At 31.9% G+C, this 21,527-nt stretch overlaps 1 protein-coding gene across 11 annotated transcripts in view; it reads right to left on the bottom strand.

Annotated features, from left to right (window-relative positions):
- ADGRL2 (adhesion G protein-coupled receptor L2) overlaps nucleotides 1–21,527 on the bottom strand; it is a 211,896-nt gene that overhangs the window by 11,457 nt on the left and 178,912 nt on the right. For all 11 annotated transcript variants that reach the window (XM_079943889.1, XM_079943891.1, XM_079943892.1 and 8 more), the window contains 7 exons: nucleotides 14,126–14,251; nucleotides 13,651–13,856; nucleotides 12,386–12,559; nucleotides 11,209–11,418; nucleotides 10,071–10,291; nucleotides 8,730–8,796; nucleotides 1,128–1,219 (listed from right to left, as the gene is read on the bottom strand). In XM_079943889.1, coding sequence (XP_079800015.1) covers nucleotides 1,128–1,219; nucleotides 8,730–8,796; nucleotides 10,071–10,291; nucleotides 11,209–11,418; nucleotides 12,386–12,559; nucleotides 13,651–13,856; nucleotides 14,126–14,251 — 1,096 coding nt within the window. The remainder of the gene's footprint in view (nucleotides 1–1,127; nucleotides 1,220–8,729; nucleotides 8,797–10,070; nucleotides 10,292–11,208; nucleotides 11,419–12,385; nucleotides 12,560–13,650; nucleotides 13,857–14,125; nucleotides 14,252–21,527) is intronic.

The following is a 21,527-nucleotide window of genomic DNA, read 5'->3' as shown; positions in this document are numbered from 1 at the left end:
AGAAACAAAATTATTAGACAGAATTAAAATAGAAAGTAATAAGAAAGCATTTATATATTTTATAAAATTAGTCAAAATTAAGAAAGTCAAAATGCAGAGGCAAACAATTAAAAAATAAAGGCATATTATAGTTTAAAATATTCTAGCAAATAAGATATTCCAAAATAATTATAAAAATTAAGGGTAATTCATGATATTGACGGATTTGTAAAAAATATAAATCATGCCATAAATTTGTTAATGTAGGGTTCTACCTTACCCAGGTAAGTCCGTATTATAGTAGCCATCACAAACACGGTAATTACTGGTGTAGATGAGAAGACAGAAAGAGGAAAAGGAAGAAAAGAGAGAGATGCTAAAGATTAGCTCTCTCTCTTACCATGCAACATGCAATGAAGCTGGCACTAACCTATCTAAAACTTTATCTAATTAAAAAAAAATTACCCTTACTATAGATCTGCCATTTTTAACATTAAAAATATTTTCCACATCCCATTATAACCAACTTGAACAATACCTCCTCAAATTTTAAATTAACTCATATTTTAAAAAATTACTCTGAAAATGCTTTTATAAGATGACTTAGTGAATCAACAGCTATCAATTTTTTGTTAATTAGATAACATTTTTCCATTGATAGGATATTGCAGTTTTTTTCAACATTGAAATAAAGTAAACATTTCTTTAATTATCATGAAAACAATAGACAATCTCCAAGTTAACAATAGTAATGGAGTAAATTCTCTTAGGAAAACAGGATTAGAAGTAGAAACTGCTCAGAATCCTTAATAAATCAAAAAGTCATTTAACAAAACAAACAATATAATCATATCAGTCATGCAAACAGGAACATCATTTTGAATTGCATTTTAAATTCAAATGAAATTGCTACAGTGATATGGAATTTCCACAAAGCCACTGAAACAATTTCTTGGCTTTAGATCAAGACAGAAATTATTACCTAATTTTTGACCAATGTCTGTGACATGGTAACAGTGAGACTCAACCTTGATCAGTAAAACTTCATTCTGAATAATTTCTACAGGTGAAAGATGGTATTCATGTATTCCCTGTGGAGAATACCTTTCACTTTGTCAAGCAGTAAAATTAAAATACGAAATACTTACTTAATGTTTTCCAACCTGCTAGAATCTGGTTTCAATGTGTTTGAGTGCTTCACCATTTTGCACAATGTGATCACCAGGAAGATAATATTTAGCTGTTACAACAAATAAAGAATTAGATCACTATGACAAAAAGTAAAAATTATACATTTTTGCAAATATATTTAATGGATTAATGCAGTTAAATATGAATAACACGAGTATATGGTAGACACTGATTCAATTCTAGTTTACTTATGCAATGATCAAGTTGAGTCTAAATAAAAAAATACTCTGGCTACATATGATCGATTTTTTAATAGATCATTTGACATGAAACTGAAACCTCATTAAATCAGTATCATGTGGTGATGATTAAATAAATTAGACAGCCTAAATTAGTTTCTTTAGCTAGAAGTACTCCAGGGCCTAAAAACCATCGAATGAAAACACAGAAGTGAATTCCTTAGAAGGGGCATTTACATCATGTAGCTTATAATGGAAAGATCCCTGAATTTGGGACCCTAAGAATTAGTTGAGAGTCTAGTTCTTGATTTTGACTGATTAAATGAGGAAAATTAACATTTGCATTTGCATACTCTTTTTATAAGGTAATGGTGAAGATCAAATGAGATAAAATATATGAAAAATGTTAGCTGGTTATATAAAGTAAGATGAACTTTAAAATATATAAATGTATTTGCTATTTAAGTGTTAAAGACCACCATTTCTTTCTTCCTGATGTCTCTATACTGTATGGAAGTAGGTAAATTCCAAAGGCTGTTTTGAGTCCCTCTAAACACTCAGTTGTACAAAGAATGTAGATGCAACAAATGCCAACTGGGGAAGATAGAACCTGACATGGAAGCACAGTCTGGCAGGTCAACTTGAGAGAACTCAGAAGATAAGAGTTGTGTTTTGACTGAGGAAAGTTAAAGGTTTGTAATTTGCATTTGCTTCTACGGAAGCCTGGCAGAATGCTGGATGGAGTGAAGGCAGCTTCCATTTTTATGCTCTAAAAATAAAACTGTGCTAAATCGCTCCTGGATTCTTTTTGACATTTTATTTACTTCAGATTATTACTTTAAAAAAGACAAAATGAAGTTATTTTGTGAGGATTAAGTGATTTAGTGAAGGCACAAAGGGTATACTCAGAAAAGGACCTGTTTATATGTAGAGACAAAAGCAATTCCTTGGTAGTAAATAACCCACATAACTTTGTTACAGTAACGCGATTATTTTTACTGAGTCACAATACCATCTGATAAAATGATAACATTATTTTCCTCATTCATCACCACTTCTGATTTTATAATTAGGAAAAATGATGTAAGGCAATAAAGAAAATTTCCAAGTCCTTCCTAACGAGTTTAAGGAACAGAGCAAAGGCTTTAAGCCCTGTATCAGTCATTTTGTCTACTGTGCCTTGTTATTTCTCTTAGATGTAGAATTTCCTCTTAAGGACTAAAATAGGCATAATTTGCAAGTGCTGGCAGACAGCATTCCATTAATTACTTGAGGACAAAAGAAGCTCTTTGCTTAAAAAAGTACTTAAAAATTAATTTCTTAAAATACTTGTCTAGAGAAAAAGTAAATAAATTGGTAAAAAAAAATGTCTAGCTTTATATTCTGAAGATTATAAAGTCCAGTTGGTCATACATAAATAAAGGCTTACATTTTCAGGATTATTACAATATGATTCATTTCATTCAACAAATATTTATTGACCTTACTGCTCCACACAAGAATGTGCTTATTGTATAGGGATAAGACACAAATTTTTGCCTTTGAGAAATTAGGGAGATCTTTCTGATAGTACAATGAATACTTGATTTGATTTTAAAGAAGCATGGTACAGTTTATCTCTAATTTTTTTAAAGTAGTGCTTTTACTTTTTATTTTCTATAACAGTAAGCCTTAACTAGGACAATTTAAGAATGGTTAAAAACAAGTACTCCAAATAATCATAAAAACAAACCAACCAACCAAAACCCATATAAGGAAACAAAGTAGTTACAACACTTATGTAAGAATGGCTGCCCTAACAGATTCAGAATCAAAATCTTTTAAACCTCCTAACCCTTCTTTTTGAATGTCCTGATAAAACTGTTTATTTTATTACAAACTTCCAGACCTAGGGTTGCCCTCTACCCCAACACCTTTTGTTAAATAATTTTCTGAAGCACAAAAGGGCCACAATTTGGAGCTCATTATTTTCTAAGCATATTACTTATCCCCTCAGGAATAAAATAATAGTAGTGGTAGGAGTACATTCAAGAAAAGAAAAAAAGTTATTACCCACCACAATGTCTAAACCACAAGGAAAATAAAGAATGTGAATGTGAAAAAAATGTGGATGTATCAAGTATTATGCTATAAAAAGAAAATGAGTACAAAATGTGAACTTGTGGGGGTTACATCCATCCAAACAGATTTTTCAATGAAGAAAAACCAGCCCCCACAAAAAAAAATCAGTTATTTAAGAACTAGCTTATTTTCCAATAAAATTGAAATGAAAATGAAGTGTACCTATGTAAAAATAGAATTAAAGCTTAAATATGATACAAAGACATTTGTTTCTTGTTAAGACAGAACTAACCAACTTGAAAATGCCACAGAAAACATATTTCATTTAATCCTTAAAAAACAGACTGTTAGATGCATCTCTCCTCACCCTACTGAAGTTTTTAATGTTATATATGTGTTCAGTGTTTCTTCCTAGCTACAAAGATAATACAGTCACAAGATATAAAGCTCAGAAAATTACAGGAAAAAAAAATACCCCACCCACAACATATAATCCTATCTCCAGAGGTAGTAGGTAGCACTTGGATAACCATTTTACAAATCTATGATGTTAATTATCTTGCCAAAGACTACTTAGCTACTGTAATGTCAATGCTGAGATTCAATATACTGTCTTCTGGCTCCATGGCCCAGTCTTGTCAACAAAATTAACCAGTTTATTCTGGTTGAGAAAATTAGCAGTCTTCTAACAAACAAAAGATATACTAGTTTTGTATTTTTTTAAAAAAGGTTCCACTTCTATAAAGAGTAATCTAATTTACCACTCAGTCAGAGATGACCAATGAGTTGAAGATATAATATTAAATTAATTAATACATAGAACACACTATCAAAGAAATTCTAAATGACATACAAAGGTGTGCTCTTCAAATGATTTCCACTTGATGGGCTTGCCATAACAACCAATTCTCCATTTCCTTTGTGAAACACTACCATCCCATAATCAGCAAATAGCTAAAACGTCCACACACTTCTATTCCCACTAGCCAAATTGTACTTTGAACAGTTATTTGTGTTTTCTTAATCCTGTCTGTGCTAGTTATATTCATACACAGCTAAATATCACATAAACCCATAAAACCCGAGTGGGGAAAGAAAGCTATTGTTTCTAGCATATTTAAAATCAAATGTTTCAAGAAGATGTTTTAAAAGTGAGTCTCTTTAAAAACAACTTAAAATCCTAGAAAAATAATCATAAAACCACAGAAGGACTCTTGCAGTCAGACTGTTTCACAAGTGTCTGTGAATTCTCCAATTTACAGAAACTGAAAATAAAATTTTAGCCAACGCACTAATGGTTAAGTTGCCAAGAAATTTAGTTAAATCCAACACTAACTTAGTCTTTGAAATACAACGACGATATATAATTACTGAGGCAATGGTATCTTTAATAGGAGAAAATAACATCATTGTCAGACAAAGTAATTACGAAAAAAGGTATGCAAGACTTATTGTGAATCACAGCGTAAGAGCAAAAACTGTTAAGCGTGAGATATTTTTCTTTTCCTCAACTCCACATTAAAAAATTTTACTAATACAAATTATTTACCAAAAAAATGTCTATTATTTAGGTACTGAACATTTTAATACATTGCCAGCAAAATATATGTGAGTGAAATATTTTCTGGAATTAAATAGAACACTTACTGAAGTGTTAACAAGTTCTTTAAACTGTGGTTTTAAAGTTCTCTGATTTTCTCCAGTGTCTAAAAATGTAAATGCTAATTTTTAGTTTCATGGATAAATACTGTTCCTATGATCTTTTTCAGGAGGCAATATACTCTAATAAGAGTTATAATTTTGTATAATAAAACATTTCAATAGATTTTCTTCTTTTCTCTTCTACTCTTGTTCTCTTAAAATGTAACTATGGGAATCAGAACAAGAAATAGAGGGGGCAGAAAAAATCTTTGATAAAATCTATTGTCCAAAATAGTCACTTGAAGACTGAAAACCTTAGTTTCAAATGACGTACTGAGTTCTTTCTTCTTAACCTTTTCCCTATGACATAAATGGGTCTTTCTAGCCATATACTTCTGTTAAACAGAGTATTTTGGGATAGGTTGAAAGGTGCTATGCATCAATGAGAAATGAAAAAGATGGAGTTACAGCTATGTACATAAAGATTGTCTACAGCTGGTATACATGTCATTAATCATTCGTGTAGAAGCCTCTAGTAAGTACAAGTTAACAGGATTGTGTTACATGTTGTATGTCAACTCACCAGTCTAAATGCCCACACTGAAGATTAAGTTTGAAGATGAGGCAACTCATCCAGGAATTAATCAGATTTTAACTCTGCTCTGTGTGTGTGTGTGTACAGGTAAATAGGTAGATGGGTACCTCTTAATAGAATTCTATGTGAAAGAGTGAGATCAAATTAAAAAGAAAAGAATTCTCCTATTCAGCTAAAAAGAGTTAAATCACTAAATGGGGCATTCTTTCTCTTTCAATAACAAATAATACTCTTCTATCTATCCCCAAAAATAATTTCATAAATTACTGTTTAAATAATCTGTCATGTAATTTGCTGATAAAATTCATCACTACTTGATGATACGGCTTAGCTAATCCTCACCCATATTGATGAACATGAAAATACAAAGAGTTTAAAGAAAGAAAAAAGTACCATAGATTATAGGAGTGCACAGTTTGTTTTATAGTTATCGACCTGCTCAATTGAATCATATCCATTTGAGCTTAGGAGCTTAAAATTCATTCCAAAGCTTGCCGTCCTGACATGGATATGATAAGACACAAGAACAGAAACACCACTCTGAAGTAACCTAACTGAACTGCACATGTTCTGACCCTTTTTGTCCTCCCTAGAGCTTTTGCTACCTGGCAAATGCAACTCTAAAACTGCACTTGTATCTCCAGATCTTTGCTGTTAGCCAAGCAGAAACCTATTTCTCCCTGGGACTAGCAGCCAGAGAGGTGTTCTCTGAGGAAGACTTCTAAGTGAGTGTGTGAGCTGAACTCTTACTGAACTGAATTAATTATTAACGATGCAGATGGAGCTGTCCAAATGATAAGAACAACTCCTGACGTGTCATGATCCAAGCTTTCATTAAACCATTTCAGGCATACTAATGGTTTCCCACTGCTCATTACTTACAAGCACTTTTCTCATAGATATAATAACTCTAGTGCCTGTAGGCAAGACATTCTATAGAAATACAGAAGTAGGAAGTTTTATGTTCTATAACATGCTTTTTTCCTTCATTGAAAATTATTAAAAATGTACACTTATTTAATACTACTAAGTTATGTGATTTCAATTCAGAAAAGCTGGAAATGCAAAACTATGCTTTCTAGGAATATCAATAGGTACTTTTTGTTATTCCTTAAAAGGACAGTATACAATATAATTTATATTGTATAAATTTTTAAACTGTGTCTGAACTGACTTTTAAATGACCTATATCACCATAAGGATATATACAGGTAAACATATTAATACTCAACAAACATGTGCTGTACAATCACATATCTCACTTTAGGTTACATTTGAGATGATGTTTTACACTTCAATACCACTCTGTCTTTCTGTGTTGGGACGATTAGAGGGCAAAGCAATTGCAGGAGAAGAATTACTCCCAGGATCTGTACTGTGATTGCTACCTGCTGTTTTGTTTTGTTTTGTTTTTAAGTTGGGAACACCAAAGCCCTTCACATCTCAACGTAAATGGCTTGGTAAAGGATAATAATGACAAGACTAAAAAATAATGGTAGGCTCTCACTATAAAAGGGCAATATAATAAAATGTCCTTTACCTCTTTTCTTACTGGAAGCTGAGTATATATGAACATTAACTCCTTTCGCTCAGTGAAATGTTTTTTAATACTCTAAAGACAGTATTTATCTTCAGAGATAGAAAATAAACAAAACTGCAGTAGAAGTATAGATCAAATATCCCTAAAATGATTTTTACAATTTTCAAAGTATCAGTATGTTCGGCCAAGGGGTCAGGGAGAAAAAAAAAGCTTGAGTTTTTAAGGATCATACCCCTTTCATATCAGCTGTTTGTCATTTAATTCAAGATAGGCTTAGGCTGTGTTAGCATAAGTAAGCAAAGAACAAAAAATTGGGACAATCATCTGGATTGAATAATTCTGATGAGAAATCAGCTTTCCTAAGAACACTTGAGAGTGTTTTTTACTGGTTCGATTCATACAGGCATTCATCTCAAATTTTCATTTTGCTTTCATAAGTAATTGTATAAAAGAATTCATTTTAGTGACAAAAGTAGTTTTAAGTTTCCTTGAACTACTAAATTTTTTTCTTAATTTTACTGACGTACTAGTAACTATAATTGTAATACTATTAACAGTAGAAATATCTTAATAAGCTTACTTGTGTCACCTTTTTAAAAGAAAAAACCTTAATAGGAATAAACAGTTATAGGCAATATATAAACTTGTTTCATTTTCAATCTTCTAATGGTCAATAACACCTGTTTGTAACAGCATGATGCTAAAACCGAGTGAAGTTTTAAATCCAAATATTTTAGCTTTTTTAAAAAATTTCAACTATATTTGAAATATTTGACTACTGATAATTTAAGTTAAAAAATATCTTAATGTCATTATACTTAAGTTGTATCAGGTTTATTTTAAAATAAAATTTCTTAGAAACCAATATTTTTATTTGGTATTTTAAGTCTTAGAAAAGTAATTTTATTTCTAATGAGTTTAAAATTTATTTAATATTTATTTATTACGCTAAGCTTAAAAAAACCTTTTTTATGCCCTAAAAAGAATTTAGGGTGTGGACATTTATTTAAAAGTACTAAATTACTATGTGGAAATGAAGATAATAAATATTAAGCTAATGTTCTTTTACTTCCATAAAACATTCAATTCATAAATGCTACACAGGCTTGGTGCAGAGCTAATACTATAGATTTTAAAGATGTAACTTTGTGAACTAAACCTCTTAACAAAAAATTCCACTACTCAAAACCAAAATATACTATACATATCAGTTATTCCTTTCTAATTATCAAACTACTTTAAAATCATACAATCTTAACATAAAGATTAAGACCTGACATTTTTGCAAATTAAATTACAAATGAGGGAAAAGTATTTCTTAAAGGAAAGAGTGTTTTTAAAAATAGTACTAATTAGCAAAGTGTATAAACTCTCAATAATGATATCGAATGTAAAATATACTACATAATTTTATTCTGTAAGCTAGACATGCTTATAAATCTTTGAATGCACAGATAAATTAACAGTAAAACAAATTATCCCTGTTTCAATTGTACTGATAAAGCAGCAAGCTAAAAATGAAGGAAAAATAGAGTCTGCTTACCAGAATAATGAAGGTAACAGGTCCAATGAAACTCCATATGAAATAGTTATCAACATGAAGCCAGCAACTATTATGAAAAGAAAAGAATATTAAGTAGCTTCAATGGATGCTCAATATCACAAGTAAAGCAAAATTTTAAAAATCTAACAAGCAAAAGTATCTTTACACTGACCTTTAAAAATTAATTTATCATGGGCAAGAACAATTTGAATAATTCTACTGTTCTTCACTTTAGGTTTTAAATTTGATAAAGACATGCATAATTATGCTTATATGGGGAAAACAATAACTCCCCTCCACCCCAATCCTGATGTAAGACCTCTGACTTTACTAAGAAATACGCGAAACTTGGTATTCCAAATTGTCTCATTTTTAAAAAGTTCTTATCTTCAAAATTTGCCTTTAGATCTGTATCTGAGCTAAAATGTTTAACCCTATGGAACATAAGAGATTAAAAAAATAAGTGGTCAGATGTAATGTTTGTTGCAAAACAGTATAGCACAAATATAACACCTCAACTGGGAATGGATGAATACTAGAAAAAAAAAAATCAAAGCATAGAATTCATACTGTATTAGAGTAAATGATGCATAAACTTATTAAGACAGATTATACTTAGTGGTTCATTTTTCATATAACATCAAATCCTCAATGAATTTCTTTTATTTGTCTTTCATCATCTGTGTAGTCAAAAAGCCTTCTTTAGTCCAAAGAATCTTTATATAACTAATTTTATCAAAGGAAAAAATAAACAGAATTGGAAAGCAAATTCATGCCTCTAGCAAATAAAATCCTTAGAAACATGGTCTACCTTCTGTCACTTTCCATAAAAATATTTTTTTATAAATGAATGACAGTGACTTATTTTAATCCTTTCAAACTGCCTGATAAAATATTATCAAAGTAAAACATATGGGCTGGAATGTGGTACTGTCACAACTCAGAACGAGAGTTACCTAGAGGGTCGGCTGCACAAAGAGAGCTAATGAAACATTAGCTTAAAAACTGAATAGTTAAACCTGTCAGATGCTTTAAGTTCAGAAAAATTTTTACTACTATCTTTCTAAGGCCAAAAAGTTATTTACTTTTTCAATTTGTTAGAGGTCAATCTTTTGTGTTAAAAAGAAGTCCATAATTTAGAATATGCCTTGCCAGAGTACAAATCCTCTCAACCTAGAAAATTACAAAAGATTTGATTGTAACTTGTGCATGGCATGCCCATTTTCTTACCAATAAGGCTTTCAGATGCTATTTTAGTCTGTCAGGGACCCTCACTGACAGCTCACAGGCTTTAAAAAGTTATTCACTTGAAAAACACTCAGGTCACTTGCAATTACTTACGCTTTTTCTGTTCCATAGCTCTTATAGTCAATAGCAGCTGAAACGCCAACCACTGTGGCAGGAAACAAGTAACCGGCAACATAGTAATATTTCTTCCTTGAATATTCACTTTCAAAAACTTCAACTAACATCAGATAGAGCTGCACACCTTCTAGGCACATCCAAGCAAAAGCAGCCAGAAAGAAAAAGTGTAGAAGTCCTGCAAATATTGGGCATGCTATCTATAAAGGAAAGAAGCAAAAAACACAAGAGAATACGGGAATATAAACAGCTAAAACTAAACAATATTCACCAATACTACTCACTACTGTCTTTAAGATATACCAGTATTTAGAGAAAATACTGCTTCTTAAAAATTTTTTTTTCCATAAATGAAAATACTGCCAAATTTGGCTTAATGCTTATGGAGTGTAATGCTAGGTGTACTAGAAATATCATCATTGTAAGACATTATTATTTAAAGCAAAAGTAAGTGCAAATAAGAAAACATATTAATTTCTCTTCCAGAACTATTCATTTTTATATCTGAATATTCTACTTGTAGATAAGTTGCTTTACAAATCTTTAGAACAGTTGTTTCCAAATATATTATTTCTATTTTTTTCTACTACAGAATTTTTTAAAATTTGCTTTAATGATAAATATCCCAGCTCTAATTACTTAACATCATTTTCTTGTTATACATGGAACATTCTCAAATTCATCCCAGTGCAGATGAATACAGAGTAAAGCATTAACTAATTATTAAGTTCTCTTTGTGACACTGAGACCTCATGATGGTGAATAAATTGCTCAGAATATGAGGAAATGATCACTGGTTAGAATGACTATGTAAACAAAATGAAAAATTTAAAAATCGGATCTTTTCATTTTAGCATACCCAGCATTCTTCTATTCAAATTACGTGTTTTAATAACAACCCAGAAAAATGCAACTGTACCTTAATACAAGAAATGAATTAACTCATAATAATATTACTTAATGATTGGGTTGTGTTTTATTACAAATTATCCTTCAGTATTGCCATGTCAATTATTGTAAGTTACAAGGTCAAATATTAACAGCAGCATATGTGGATACACCTGTTATAATAATAATTCTCAGAGATCCAAGGTCAACAAACAGAAGGAGTACTTACCATGTATTTTGTCTTATCAATGCCTATTAGGAAAATAAATTCAGCAATGAAAAGGTTGATACAAAGGTTCTTGTGAATTGTATTACGGTCACTCTGTAGACCACGGAAAAAGCAGAAGGTGAAGATGCAGATAGCCAGACAAACAAGGGAAATGACAATTCCCACCCAGGTGATGACTGTAAGAAGTAATTCGTGAACTCCATCTTTGTACTGAAAATTAAAAAAATGAGGAACTTTAGCATTCCTGCATTACATTAACTAAGGGTAAGATAGGTTTCACATGTGATAGCTCAACTTTTAATACTAAACTCTCTGAATATTCATGTGTGTTCAAACAGGGCTCAATACTAAAAAAAAAAAAATTACGATCATATAACAGAGTTCAATATTATCTTATTGATTTTTATATTCAAAGAATGATCTATGAAAGTAGATTTTACCTAGAAAATTATGACCACAATAATTACTTACATTAACATACAGAAAACATTTTACAACAGATTAAAGACTACTTAGTTATTTCAAAATAATTGGCATTTTAATGACTTGCCAGGCTAACAAGTAGTCAAATTTTAAGTTTCTCCTTGAGTTTTTATATTATATATATATATATATATATATACACTAAAAGTTAAGCTAAGCACATAATAGATCTGAGAGCTTTCATGTTATAGTTCTTAAATAGTTTTATCTCCTGGCTTATGTTCTCTTAATCACAAGAAGAAATGAATACTAAGAAATATTCCGGAAGCCATTCTGATCTTTCAAAATCTGCAGTCTGGCACAGTGTGCAAAGTCGTTAGGAAATTTAAAACAAAAGTTTTGAAATGAGATTCAAACATTCAAGATGGTGAGGGCATGTTAAACTTTAGAGCCTTCTGTCTCTTTCGCATAACCTATTGCTGTTCATTTTTTAAATCCCTGACAGCCTCTGCCTGACACCTGCCCAAAGGGAAAAACTTAGAACGAGTCTATAAAGCACATGATTTTGAGATGTAGCAATAAATATAGTGCCAAGACTTCCTAAAATATATGGACAATGTAAAAGCAATTAGAAATCCACATTACTTTGTTTGCTTTTTAGTTACGATAAACACCCAAAGAAGGGACTACTACACAAGCTGTTTTGAATCTCTGAGGTTTTTCTCTGCTACTAATTAGAAGTGCAAATACTTACTGAAATTTTCCTGTGGGCCATGAGAATTGCAAAATTGGTTAGGTGGCTGCACGCACACGTTGTACGAGTTTTATTAGTGTCAACCAGCTTGCAGCCCTGGGTAGACCAATATCCCATCATAGTTCTCTCTGAGTAGTTCCAGAAGGAGCAGTTTGCATTGAAATAATTGTCAGGCTGGGAAATAAAATGACAAGGTAAAATTAGGATTTTACACTCTAAGATGGCAATAGCCATTGTTTAATATGTGTAAAAGGTAATTTAGATTAAACTTTTCATGTTTCGGACTATAAAGTTTTTCATCAGCAGAACTCTAGACTATGTTATACAAGGCAGATATCTAACTTAAAAGGGGCTTTATAGTCCAAAATACTCTAAAGTGTACTCTAAATTACCAAAGACCCATTTTACACAATTACAATTTCCATCTTATGATTTTACATACTGATGGTCCATCAGAATCATTTTTTTTTTCTTTTCTGACAAAATTAAAGCCATGAATTTGTTCTGAGAAAATTCTGTAAGGACCAAGTGTTTTAAAATCTATTTTGTTTGGGGACCATTTTTGCTCTAAATGACCCAATAGGGACAATTTGAATCCTGTAGTTAGTATGTCAAGCTCTTAAGAGAGTGAAGCAACTGCAGAAGATATAAGAAGAGAATAGCCACACAAATGTATTGTTCACTAATGAATTCTGGAGATTCACGTGGCTATCTATGGGCACTTTTTCTCTCTACTATAACAACAGCCAAATTCTGCAGACAATCTTCCAACACAGTGTTTTTAGCTACCAACTTGCATTCTAAGGCACAGCAGAGGAATCGCATCTCTTCGACTCTATATTTTTAAAAACACAGGGCTTGATAACAATTGTGTTTATATGATCTGTAAACAAACAAACAAACCAAAAAGACCTGTCATACTAAAAAGGCAGAGCTATCGTGCTGCTAGGGTAACAGTTAATTTTCATTCTAAAACAAATTATAGTCATTTACATTTTCCTGTTGATTACTGAATTAGCTTTCATTAAGAATACACTTAAATTCTAATAATCACTGAACCAGGCTCATTTAATTTTATGTTCACAGACTTAAATAAACTTGTGTCTCTGACCTAGTCCAACATTTGAAATTCAAATGGGAAGGCCTTTTCTTTCCTCTCTGCCACTTCCCCATTCCCCCTCTCTCTATCTCTAGCATGTTAGTTTTGCTTTCCTTCCTCACTGGTTTTATAATTTTCCACTACTTCATTAGCATACATAACTTACATCAATGTGTGGTAGGGTAAAAAGCACAGGATCTGTCAAGTATACTCGGCTGGATTCTTTATTGATTGAAACTGAAATGACATGGGAATTCACTGCAATGGTGCTATTTCGACCGATAAAGTCAGCACCCAGTTTTATGGTTGCATTTTCTGTACTAAGGAACTGTCCCAGACTCCGGTAAATGATGAACACCAACTTTGCAAGACCTAGGAAGGTAAAAAGTCATATGTCTTTACAGAAAATATGCTTCTGAATAAGATGAGATACAATAAAATAAGAATAAAATGAAACAAATCCTTATGGAATCTTTATTCAGATTAAGTTTACTGGGAAAGAGAAGGCATTACTTTAAATCTGCTTATAAATGCTAAGCTGTAATTGTTATATTAGGAGTCAAACACTCAGTATTTTAGAATTAATAGGTTTAACTGAACAAAAACCCTATCAATTTTTAAAAGACTTTGTTCCATCTTACCATTCCTGCTGTTCTGTTTGACGGTATTCGCAGAGAGTTGGATTGAGCTGCCTGCCCCTTTGATGCCCAGAGGAAATTTGAAGTCTTGGACCTGTCCTTCTGTACTGAGCACTGCAACTTCCAGAACTGGATAAGGCAGAAGATAAAGGAGGGGGAAAAATGGGGTATTCTCTAAATTCAACTACAAAGAGGCAAATGATAATTGCAAAGAAACCAGTTTTCCTTTTTTTCTATGTAAAAAACTTTAGTGTTCAAGTCCAACAAAATCATGAACAAACAACTTATTCTAAGAGGTCTTAAACTTTACTACTCTAAAAATTTTGGTGTAAGCATTTTAACATTTTCTTCATAGTTTTGTATCTTTTGTCAACTAATTCCAGTCTTTTAGCCTACGAATATGAGTGTCGAATTTATAGTACACGACTATCAAAGTTTCATTTAAATCATTAAGTTAAACAAAAATATTTCAAAATGATTTTTGACTCTATGTTAAGTAATTTTCAACGACCATCACTTGGTAATGGTAAAACAAAATACGAACTATAAATGTGAAGCCTTTATTGCATGTAGACATCTAGTTCTATGTATATAACACATTTTAATACATAAGATTACATAGATCAACTTTGCAGTAATAGGTTTTCTCTGGTTTCTAAAAGTAGGGAGCTCAGCATAGCATTATTCAAGAGAAAATGTCTGACATTATGTTCAAACTTCCCATTAATTCTCACTAGCAATGATCAATTTTTACATATTCAAGTTGGGCAAAATAGGACCTGTGGGCCAAATCTGGCCTGCCACTTGTTTGGGTAAATTAAGTTTTACTGGGACACAGCCATGATTACCCATGAACATAGTGTCTATGGCTGTTAAGTATTTGCAGCTTAGACCACATAGCCTGCAAAGTTTAAAATGTGTACTACTTGGACTTTTATAGAAAAAGTTTGCTAACCACTACAGTATAATCCAAAGTTCAAAAATTCAAATGAAGTAGCAACACTGGAAAACATGTAAGAAAAACAAGAAAATGCATAAACATTAAGAACATTTATGTGATCAACAAGACCAATGTTGTTTAACTTTGTTTAAAAAATACAATAGTAACATCTTCAACATAAATGCTGTCTACTGTAACTCCAATAAAGACTGCAATACTTTATATCAGCATATGATTATTTAAAAGAATGAAAAAGCATCATTGTTTCCACTAAAGAAAACTATTTCATATTAGTAATTAGAATGTGCCATTTATTGATGAAATGAGAGGAACTGGATGAAAATTTTTCATTTCAGTATTTGAATTTTAAAAAGTAACACATAATTCAATAAATACAGTCCATACATTTTCCTCTGAATTTCACCCTCTCTGATGGCATATACCCTTGAATAGCTATTTCTATACTTAGACAAACATGTGTGTAAGTGTTGTATGTGCCATGCGTGTGCACGCACACACACACACACACACACACACACACACACACACGAGTATAATGAATTCACCCACTCTCTTTTTAGCAAAATGGACTCATACCATTACAGAGTAACTCTTGGATGCTATTTTTTAAAAATCTTTCTCAACTTTGTTTTGCAAAATACATACAGATTCAGCTGTAAATATGAAATCATAACATTGGAAATTTTTATAAGCTATGAGACCACATGTCAAGCACCTGAAATATAAGTTTATAATGAGAGTCATATAACTCCTAGAATTTTATCAGCTGCAGAAGCTGGTAGAGATACTTTGCTTAGAAAGATTAAGCAGGTGGGTATGTGGATGATCACCTGTCCTCATAACAGATTCCATGTTTGTGGGTAGTGGGTGAAGGGAATGAGTGACAAAAATATAAATTTAATATATACCTCTCTCTTCTTCACACTAAAAGGGGTTCTCAATTATTAATTATTCTTAAAACAAGACAGAAGACAGGGTAAAAAAAGGAAATCCTTTAAGTTTTCAGTAAATTTTCCAAATATAGATACACATGTACAAAGACTTAATTTCATTCAACAAATATTTACTTATTAAAGTTTAAAATCATGTCCATAGTAAAAAATTAATAATTTGAATTTTTAAAAACAGGATCATTAATATAGATCTTAGTAGAGATGCAACAATCAACTTTATACTATAAATAAATAAATAAACAGACAGACAAAAGGGAAAATTTTCTTGAAACACAAAACTGACTTAAATAAATAGAAACCCCAATACTTTATGACCGTTTAAGAAAATGAACTCATGGTTAAATATATACTGAATCTTTAACAAACTGCTCCAGTGAATATAAGAGAATGTTTTTCAACTCATTTCACAAAACTAATATATACTCTTGATGCATAGAACAGTAAAAGGAGAGAAATTATAGGATATCCTCACTTATTTAAAGTATGTAAAAATAGTTAATAAATTATATATACACTTTAAATATAATATCCTGAACAAACTGAGTTTAACTCAAAAAGGCATATAGAAATTAATGCATTAGAAAATATATTAATGCCTTTAACCAAAGTATGAAATTAAATAAGAAAAATATTAACAGAAAGAATTCAACAAATTTCAACACTCATTCAGTATAAAAAATCTTTATGAAACAGTAAGAATAAAAGAAAAATTCCTTGCCTAGATAAAGGTTTTGTTATCAGGTAATGGTTATGTATCCAAACTTACGGAAAAAAATGATGCAAAACTCTAAAAGCAAATTTTTTTAAGTCAGGATCATTCCTATCACAAGTTTTATTTAGCACTGTACTGAAGGACCTAGCTAAGGCAGTAATTCAAGAAAAATAAAAGGTACAAAGACTGGGAGGAAAAAGCAATGTGTTCATTATTTATAGAAGATATACTTAACTACATAGTAATGGGCAGGAGACTCTATAATATCAGAAGGAAAAGAATTTAGCAAGTCCGCAATCAGCAAAATCAACTGTACACCAATCAGCAAACAATTGGAATATGTTTTTTATTTATTTATTTATTTTTTTTTTGCGGTACGTGGGCCTCCCACTGCTGTGGCCTCTCCCGTTGCGGAGCACAGGATCCGGACGCGCAGGCTCAGCGGCCATGGCTCACGGGCCCAGCCCCTCCGCGGCACGTGGGATCCTCCCGGACTGGGGCACGAACCCATGTCCCCTGCATCGGCAGGACTCTCAACCACTGCACCACCAGGGAAGCCCCGGAATATGTAATTTTTAAAAAATACTATTCACAATAAAAATTAGTGTATGTTTCCTAGGAATACGCCTAATTGAAAAAGTACAAGACATTACTGGGAAAAATATAGAACTTAGAAAACCTAACAACAGATGGAGAATTCTATCATGGCCCAATCTGGGAGAACTCAACAGATAAATCTGTGACACTTCGTTCAAAATCTATCTACAAACTCAGTCTAATTCTAATAAAAATTCCAACAAGATTTCTTTGAGTATGTGGAACTTGACAAGACGATTTTAAAATGCACATGGAAGAGACATGCCGAATAGCAGCCCAGAGGAATCTGATTCCTCAAGAAGCAGGGTTGAAAGGACTCACCAGATATTAATAGTATTGAAACAAAAACAAAAGCAACAATGTAAAACAGACACTCCCAACATGTACAGAAACTTGATATATGACAGAGATATCTTTACAAACCACTGGGGACAGGAATGGCTTGTGCACTGAAAGTGCTGAAACAACTGATTATCTGTATAGAAAAAAATGAAATTAGTTCCCTCATTAATATTATAAACAAAATAAATTTCAGGTTGGATTAAAAACATAAATGTAAAAAGGCAAAGCTTTATCATTTCTAAAGAAAGTATAAAATCTTTATCACTGCAAAGTAGAGAAAAATTTCTTGATCAGGGGACAAAAACCACCCCCCCAAAACACTATAGTTTTTAAACAAGATCCCAAAAGTGTCAATCCTAAAAGAAAGGATTGATAATTTGAGTTCATTATTCCGTAAAACAAAAGATTAATAAACAAGGTACAAAAGAGAAGGCACAGACAGAATAACCATTTGCAAACTATATAATCCTCAAAGAGTTAGTTTCCAGAATGCATTACCTACATAGAGAGATAGACAGGAAAAAATTGTGGACCAGAAATTCACAGGAGAGAAAATTAAAATACCCAATAAATGAATTAAATAATCAGGGAACTGCAAATAATGTGATCAATTCAAATCTATTAGAATGACAAAATTTATGTCAATAATAAAGTGTTGACAAAGAGAGTGACGGGGAACAATGATATTACTGGTGAGAATGTAAATTGGTAAAACAACATTAGAAAGCAACGTGGCAGTATTTAGTAAAGTTAAACATGGGCATGCTCTACCACTCAAAAACTATTTCTAGGTTGTGTGTGTGTGCACGCATATATATCTTGAAAGTCACAAATGTATGAGTAAGAGGCATACAAAAACTTTCACCACAGTTTTCATAATATCAGCAAAAAAGTGTAAGCCACTAAAATATCTATCACAGGCATAGTTAAATAATTGTGCATTCTTAGAGCAAATGAATGAACTAGAGATGCACATATCAATGTGCATAAATATGAAAAATATAATGGCAAGGGAAAATTATACAATTACATTTATAGTGTGAAATCATTAACATTAAAGACATGAAAAATAACAGTTAAATGTACATACCTGTAGAGCAAAAATAAATAAATAAAAGCTTACTAATGCTAACAAAGTAAGAATGATGGTTACCCTCTTCTTCATCTGATCAGGAAGGAGGGGACCCAGGGGATGTCCAGATTATATATACCTGTTTCTTTTCCCCAAAACCTGAAGCAAATATGGTAAAATGCTAAGATGTGGCTCAGTGGGTGACTGCTACACAGATGTTTATGATTTTCTCTATACTTTTGTATAGCCGACATAATATATGTTTTGTTCAACAGATTTCCTGAAAGTGAACACACGTGATTCATAGAAGAGCCACCCAGAGCCTCACTCACAGCCAGTGCTGAAGATGGGATTTTAATATATTTCTCTGTCCTTCTGTTTGTCAAATTCATCACTGAGTAGTGGCTGCAGTGAGAGGAAAGGGGAAGAAAAGTAATACAGTGTACAATGGAAAAACTAGGACCTCTGCCAGCAGACCCGCAGTGTACTAGGTTCCATCAGCCTGCATCCCGGGGTAAAAGCAACATGGAGCCAACTGAAGATGGTAGGGAGCAAAGCAAAGCTAAGCCTCAGGTGACATGGAGTAAAGCAGTCATAAACTTTGTTGTTGAGAGCTGCCGTGACTTTAGGGTTTTTGTTACTGCAGTATAACTAAGCTTAAATTGAGGTATACAATCAAGCTGGCTGCTAAGCCCATTGGGAAAATAAATGATAGGGAATTTTATTATGCTGGATTAGGCTGATAATAACTAAACCACATAATCAATCTTAAGATCACAAAGAAAGACAATCAAACATGATGTGCTTCTTTTCATAAGCTGCAACAGAAAGTATTGGGGGGTGGTATTTAAACCTGAGGTTATTAGACCAGCCAAAGAACCTCGAAGGGTAGAAGGAAAACTCTTCCTTTCCAGTAAGAGCAATGCATCAGTAAAATGTACAACATGAACTTGTTTGTATCCTGGTTAAACAAATTAGGTATTAACAAATTTACAAAAATCAAATAACTGAAATCCCCTTTTTATCTTTCCTGTTTTTGATTTTTTTTTAAAGTATGAGAATGGCTTGTTTTTTTTTTAAAGTCTAAGATACATATTAAAGTATTTAAAGTAATAATATAATATTAGGGTTTGCTTTAATAATACAATGGTGAGAGGAATAAGTGAAACAGGATTGGCTAGATGTTGTTGAAGCTGGGTAATGAGGATTTTTTATCAAAATTAAAAACTTCTGCTTCTCTCAAGATATCATTAAGAAAATAGAATGAAAAGTCACATGCTGAGTGACTATATATTCAGAATACATATATGAGACAAAAGATTTGTATCAGGAATATATAAATAATCTTTATAATCCAATAATAAAACAAAGAACTCAAAATGGGAAAAATCAGATACTTCACAAAAAGATATATGAATGGCCAATAAGAACATGAAAAGTTGGAACAGTTTTCAGCAAAACATAACTTTGCAACCATACAAATGCAAAATAAAACCAAAATGAGATTCCACTACAAACCACTAAAACGGCTAAAATTTAAAAAGACATTTGAAAAGACAATTGTAAATGCTGGTGAGGATGTGAAGCAACTGGAACTCTAATTGCTATTAGGAATATAAAATGGTACAATCACTTGGGAAAATAGCAGCTTTACTAATAACAGTCAAAAAGTGGGAATGACCTAAATGTATAAATAGATATACAAATAGTGTTGTGCCCTTATAATGGAAATTCAGCAATAAAAAGGACAGACTTACTGATGTTGGCACCAACATAGATGAATCTCAATAACATTATACTGTGTAAAAGAGGCCAGATGAAAAGGAGTATATAGTCTATGATACCATTCAACGGAAGGTCTAGAAAAAGCAAAACTAAACTATAGTGACATAAAGCAGATCAGTGGTTGCCTGGGGCTGGGGGTATAACAAGACTGACTGACAAAGATTATAAAGGACCCTTTTGAGGTGGCTGAAATACTGACCATGCTGTTGGTTAAATGGGTGTACATTTGTCAAATCTCATCAAAGAGTACCATTAAAACAGCTGCTCTTATTGTATATAAATTATACCTCAAAGTTGATTTTAAAAAGCTATAATCAGGTATAATTATAACATATAATTATACCATTTTACGAGGTCATGTATAAGGGTAAATCATACAATCAAGTGAAAATAAGGATTCAAGGAGAAACCACTAAGGAGGAGAATGAAATTGTCTTAATAATCAAAGATACTGTATCCACACCCTAAATTTAGATGAGAACATAAAGTGAAGACATAAAGGGATAATGGGCTATTTTAGTTCTCATGTCTAAAAAGAGAACAAGTCCTAGGAAAAAGTTGAATCTTGAATGCCATATTAAATTACAGATATTATTTTTCACAAAATTGTGAAATAAAAGACATGGAAATATATTGGAATATGTAAAATGGCCTTCATATCGATAATTCTTGGGTAATAAATACATGCATACATTAAGTTCAGGGCATTATTTTTGAGAAGGCAGTAAAATGTGTACTATACGCTATGAGAATCTCTACCCACAATGTTCTTTCTTTAATTAAAATTTTTTTAAAAACCAGTGTAAAGGATAAACATTTAGAACTCTGAAAAACACAAGTATCAGGGAAAAAATATTCCTGGCCATTCTCAAACTGAGATAAAAATATCTCAGACATATAATAATAAAGTGTTCTGCATACGTAAAGCCGGTGGGAGCAGAGGATGTTGACCTGCCCTATCAAAATTTCTTTGCACTCTTGGA

Source organism: Stenella coeruleoalba (genome assembly GCF_951394435.1).
Source record: "Stenella coeruleoalba genome assembly, chromosome: 1".
Taxonomy (NCBI): domain Eukaryota; kingdom Metazoa; phylum Chordata; class Mammalia; order Artiodactyla; family Delphinidae; genus Stenella; species Stenella coeruleoalba.
Note: the sequence above shows the minus strand (reverse complement) of the source record. Positions and strands in the feature narration are given on the sequence as shown.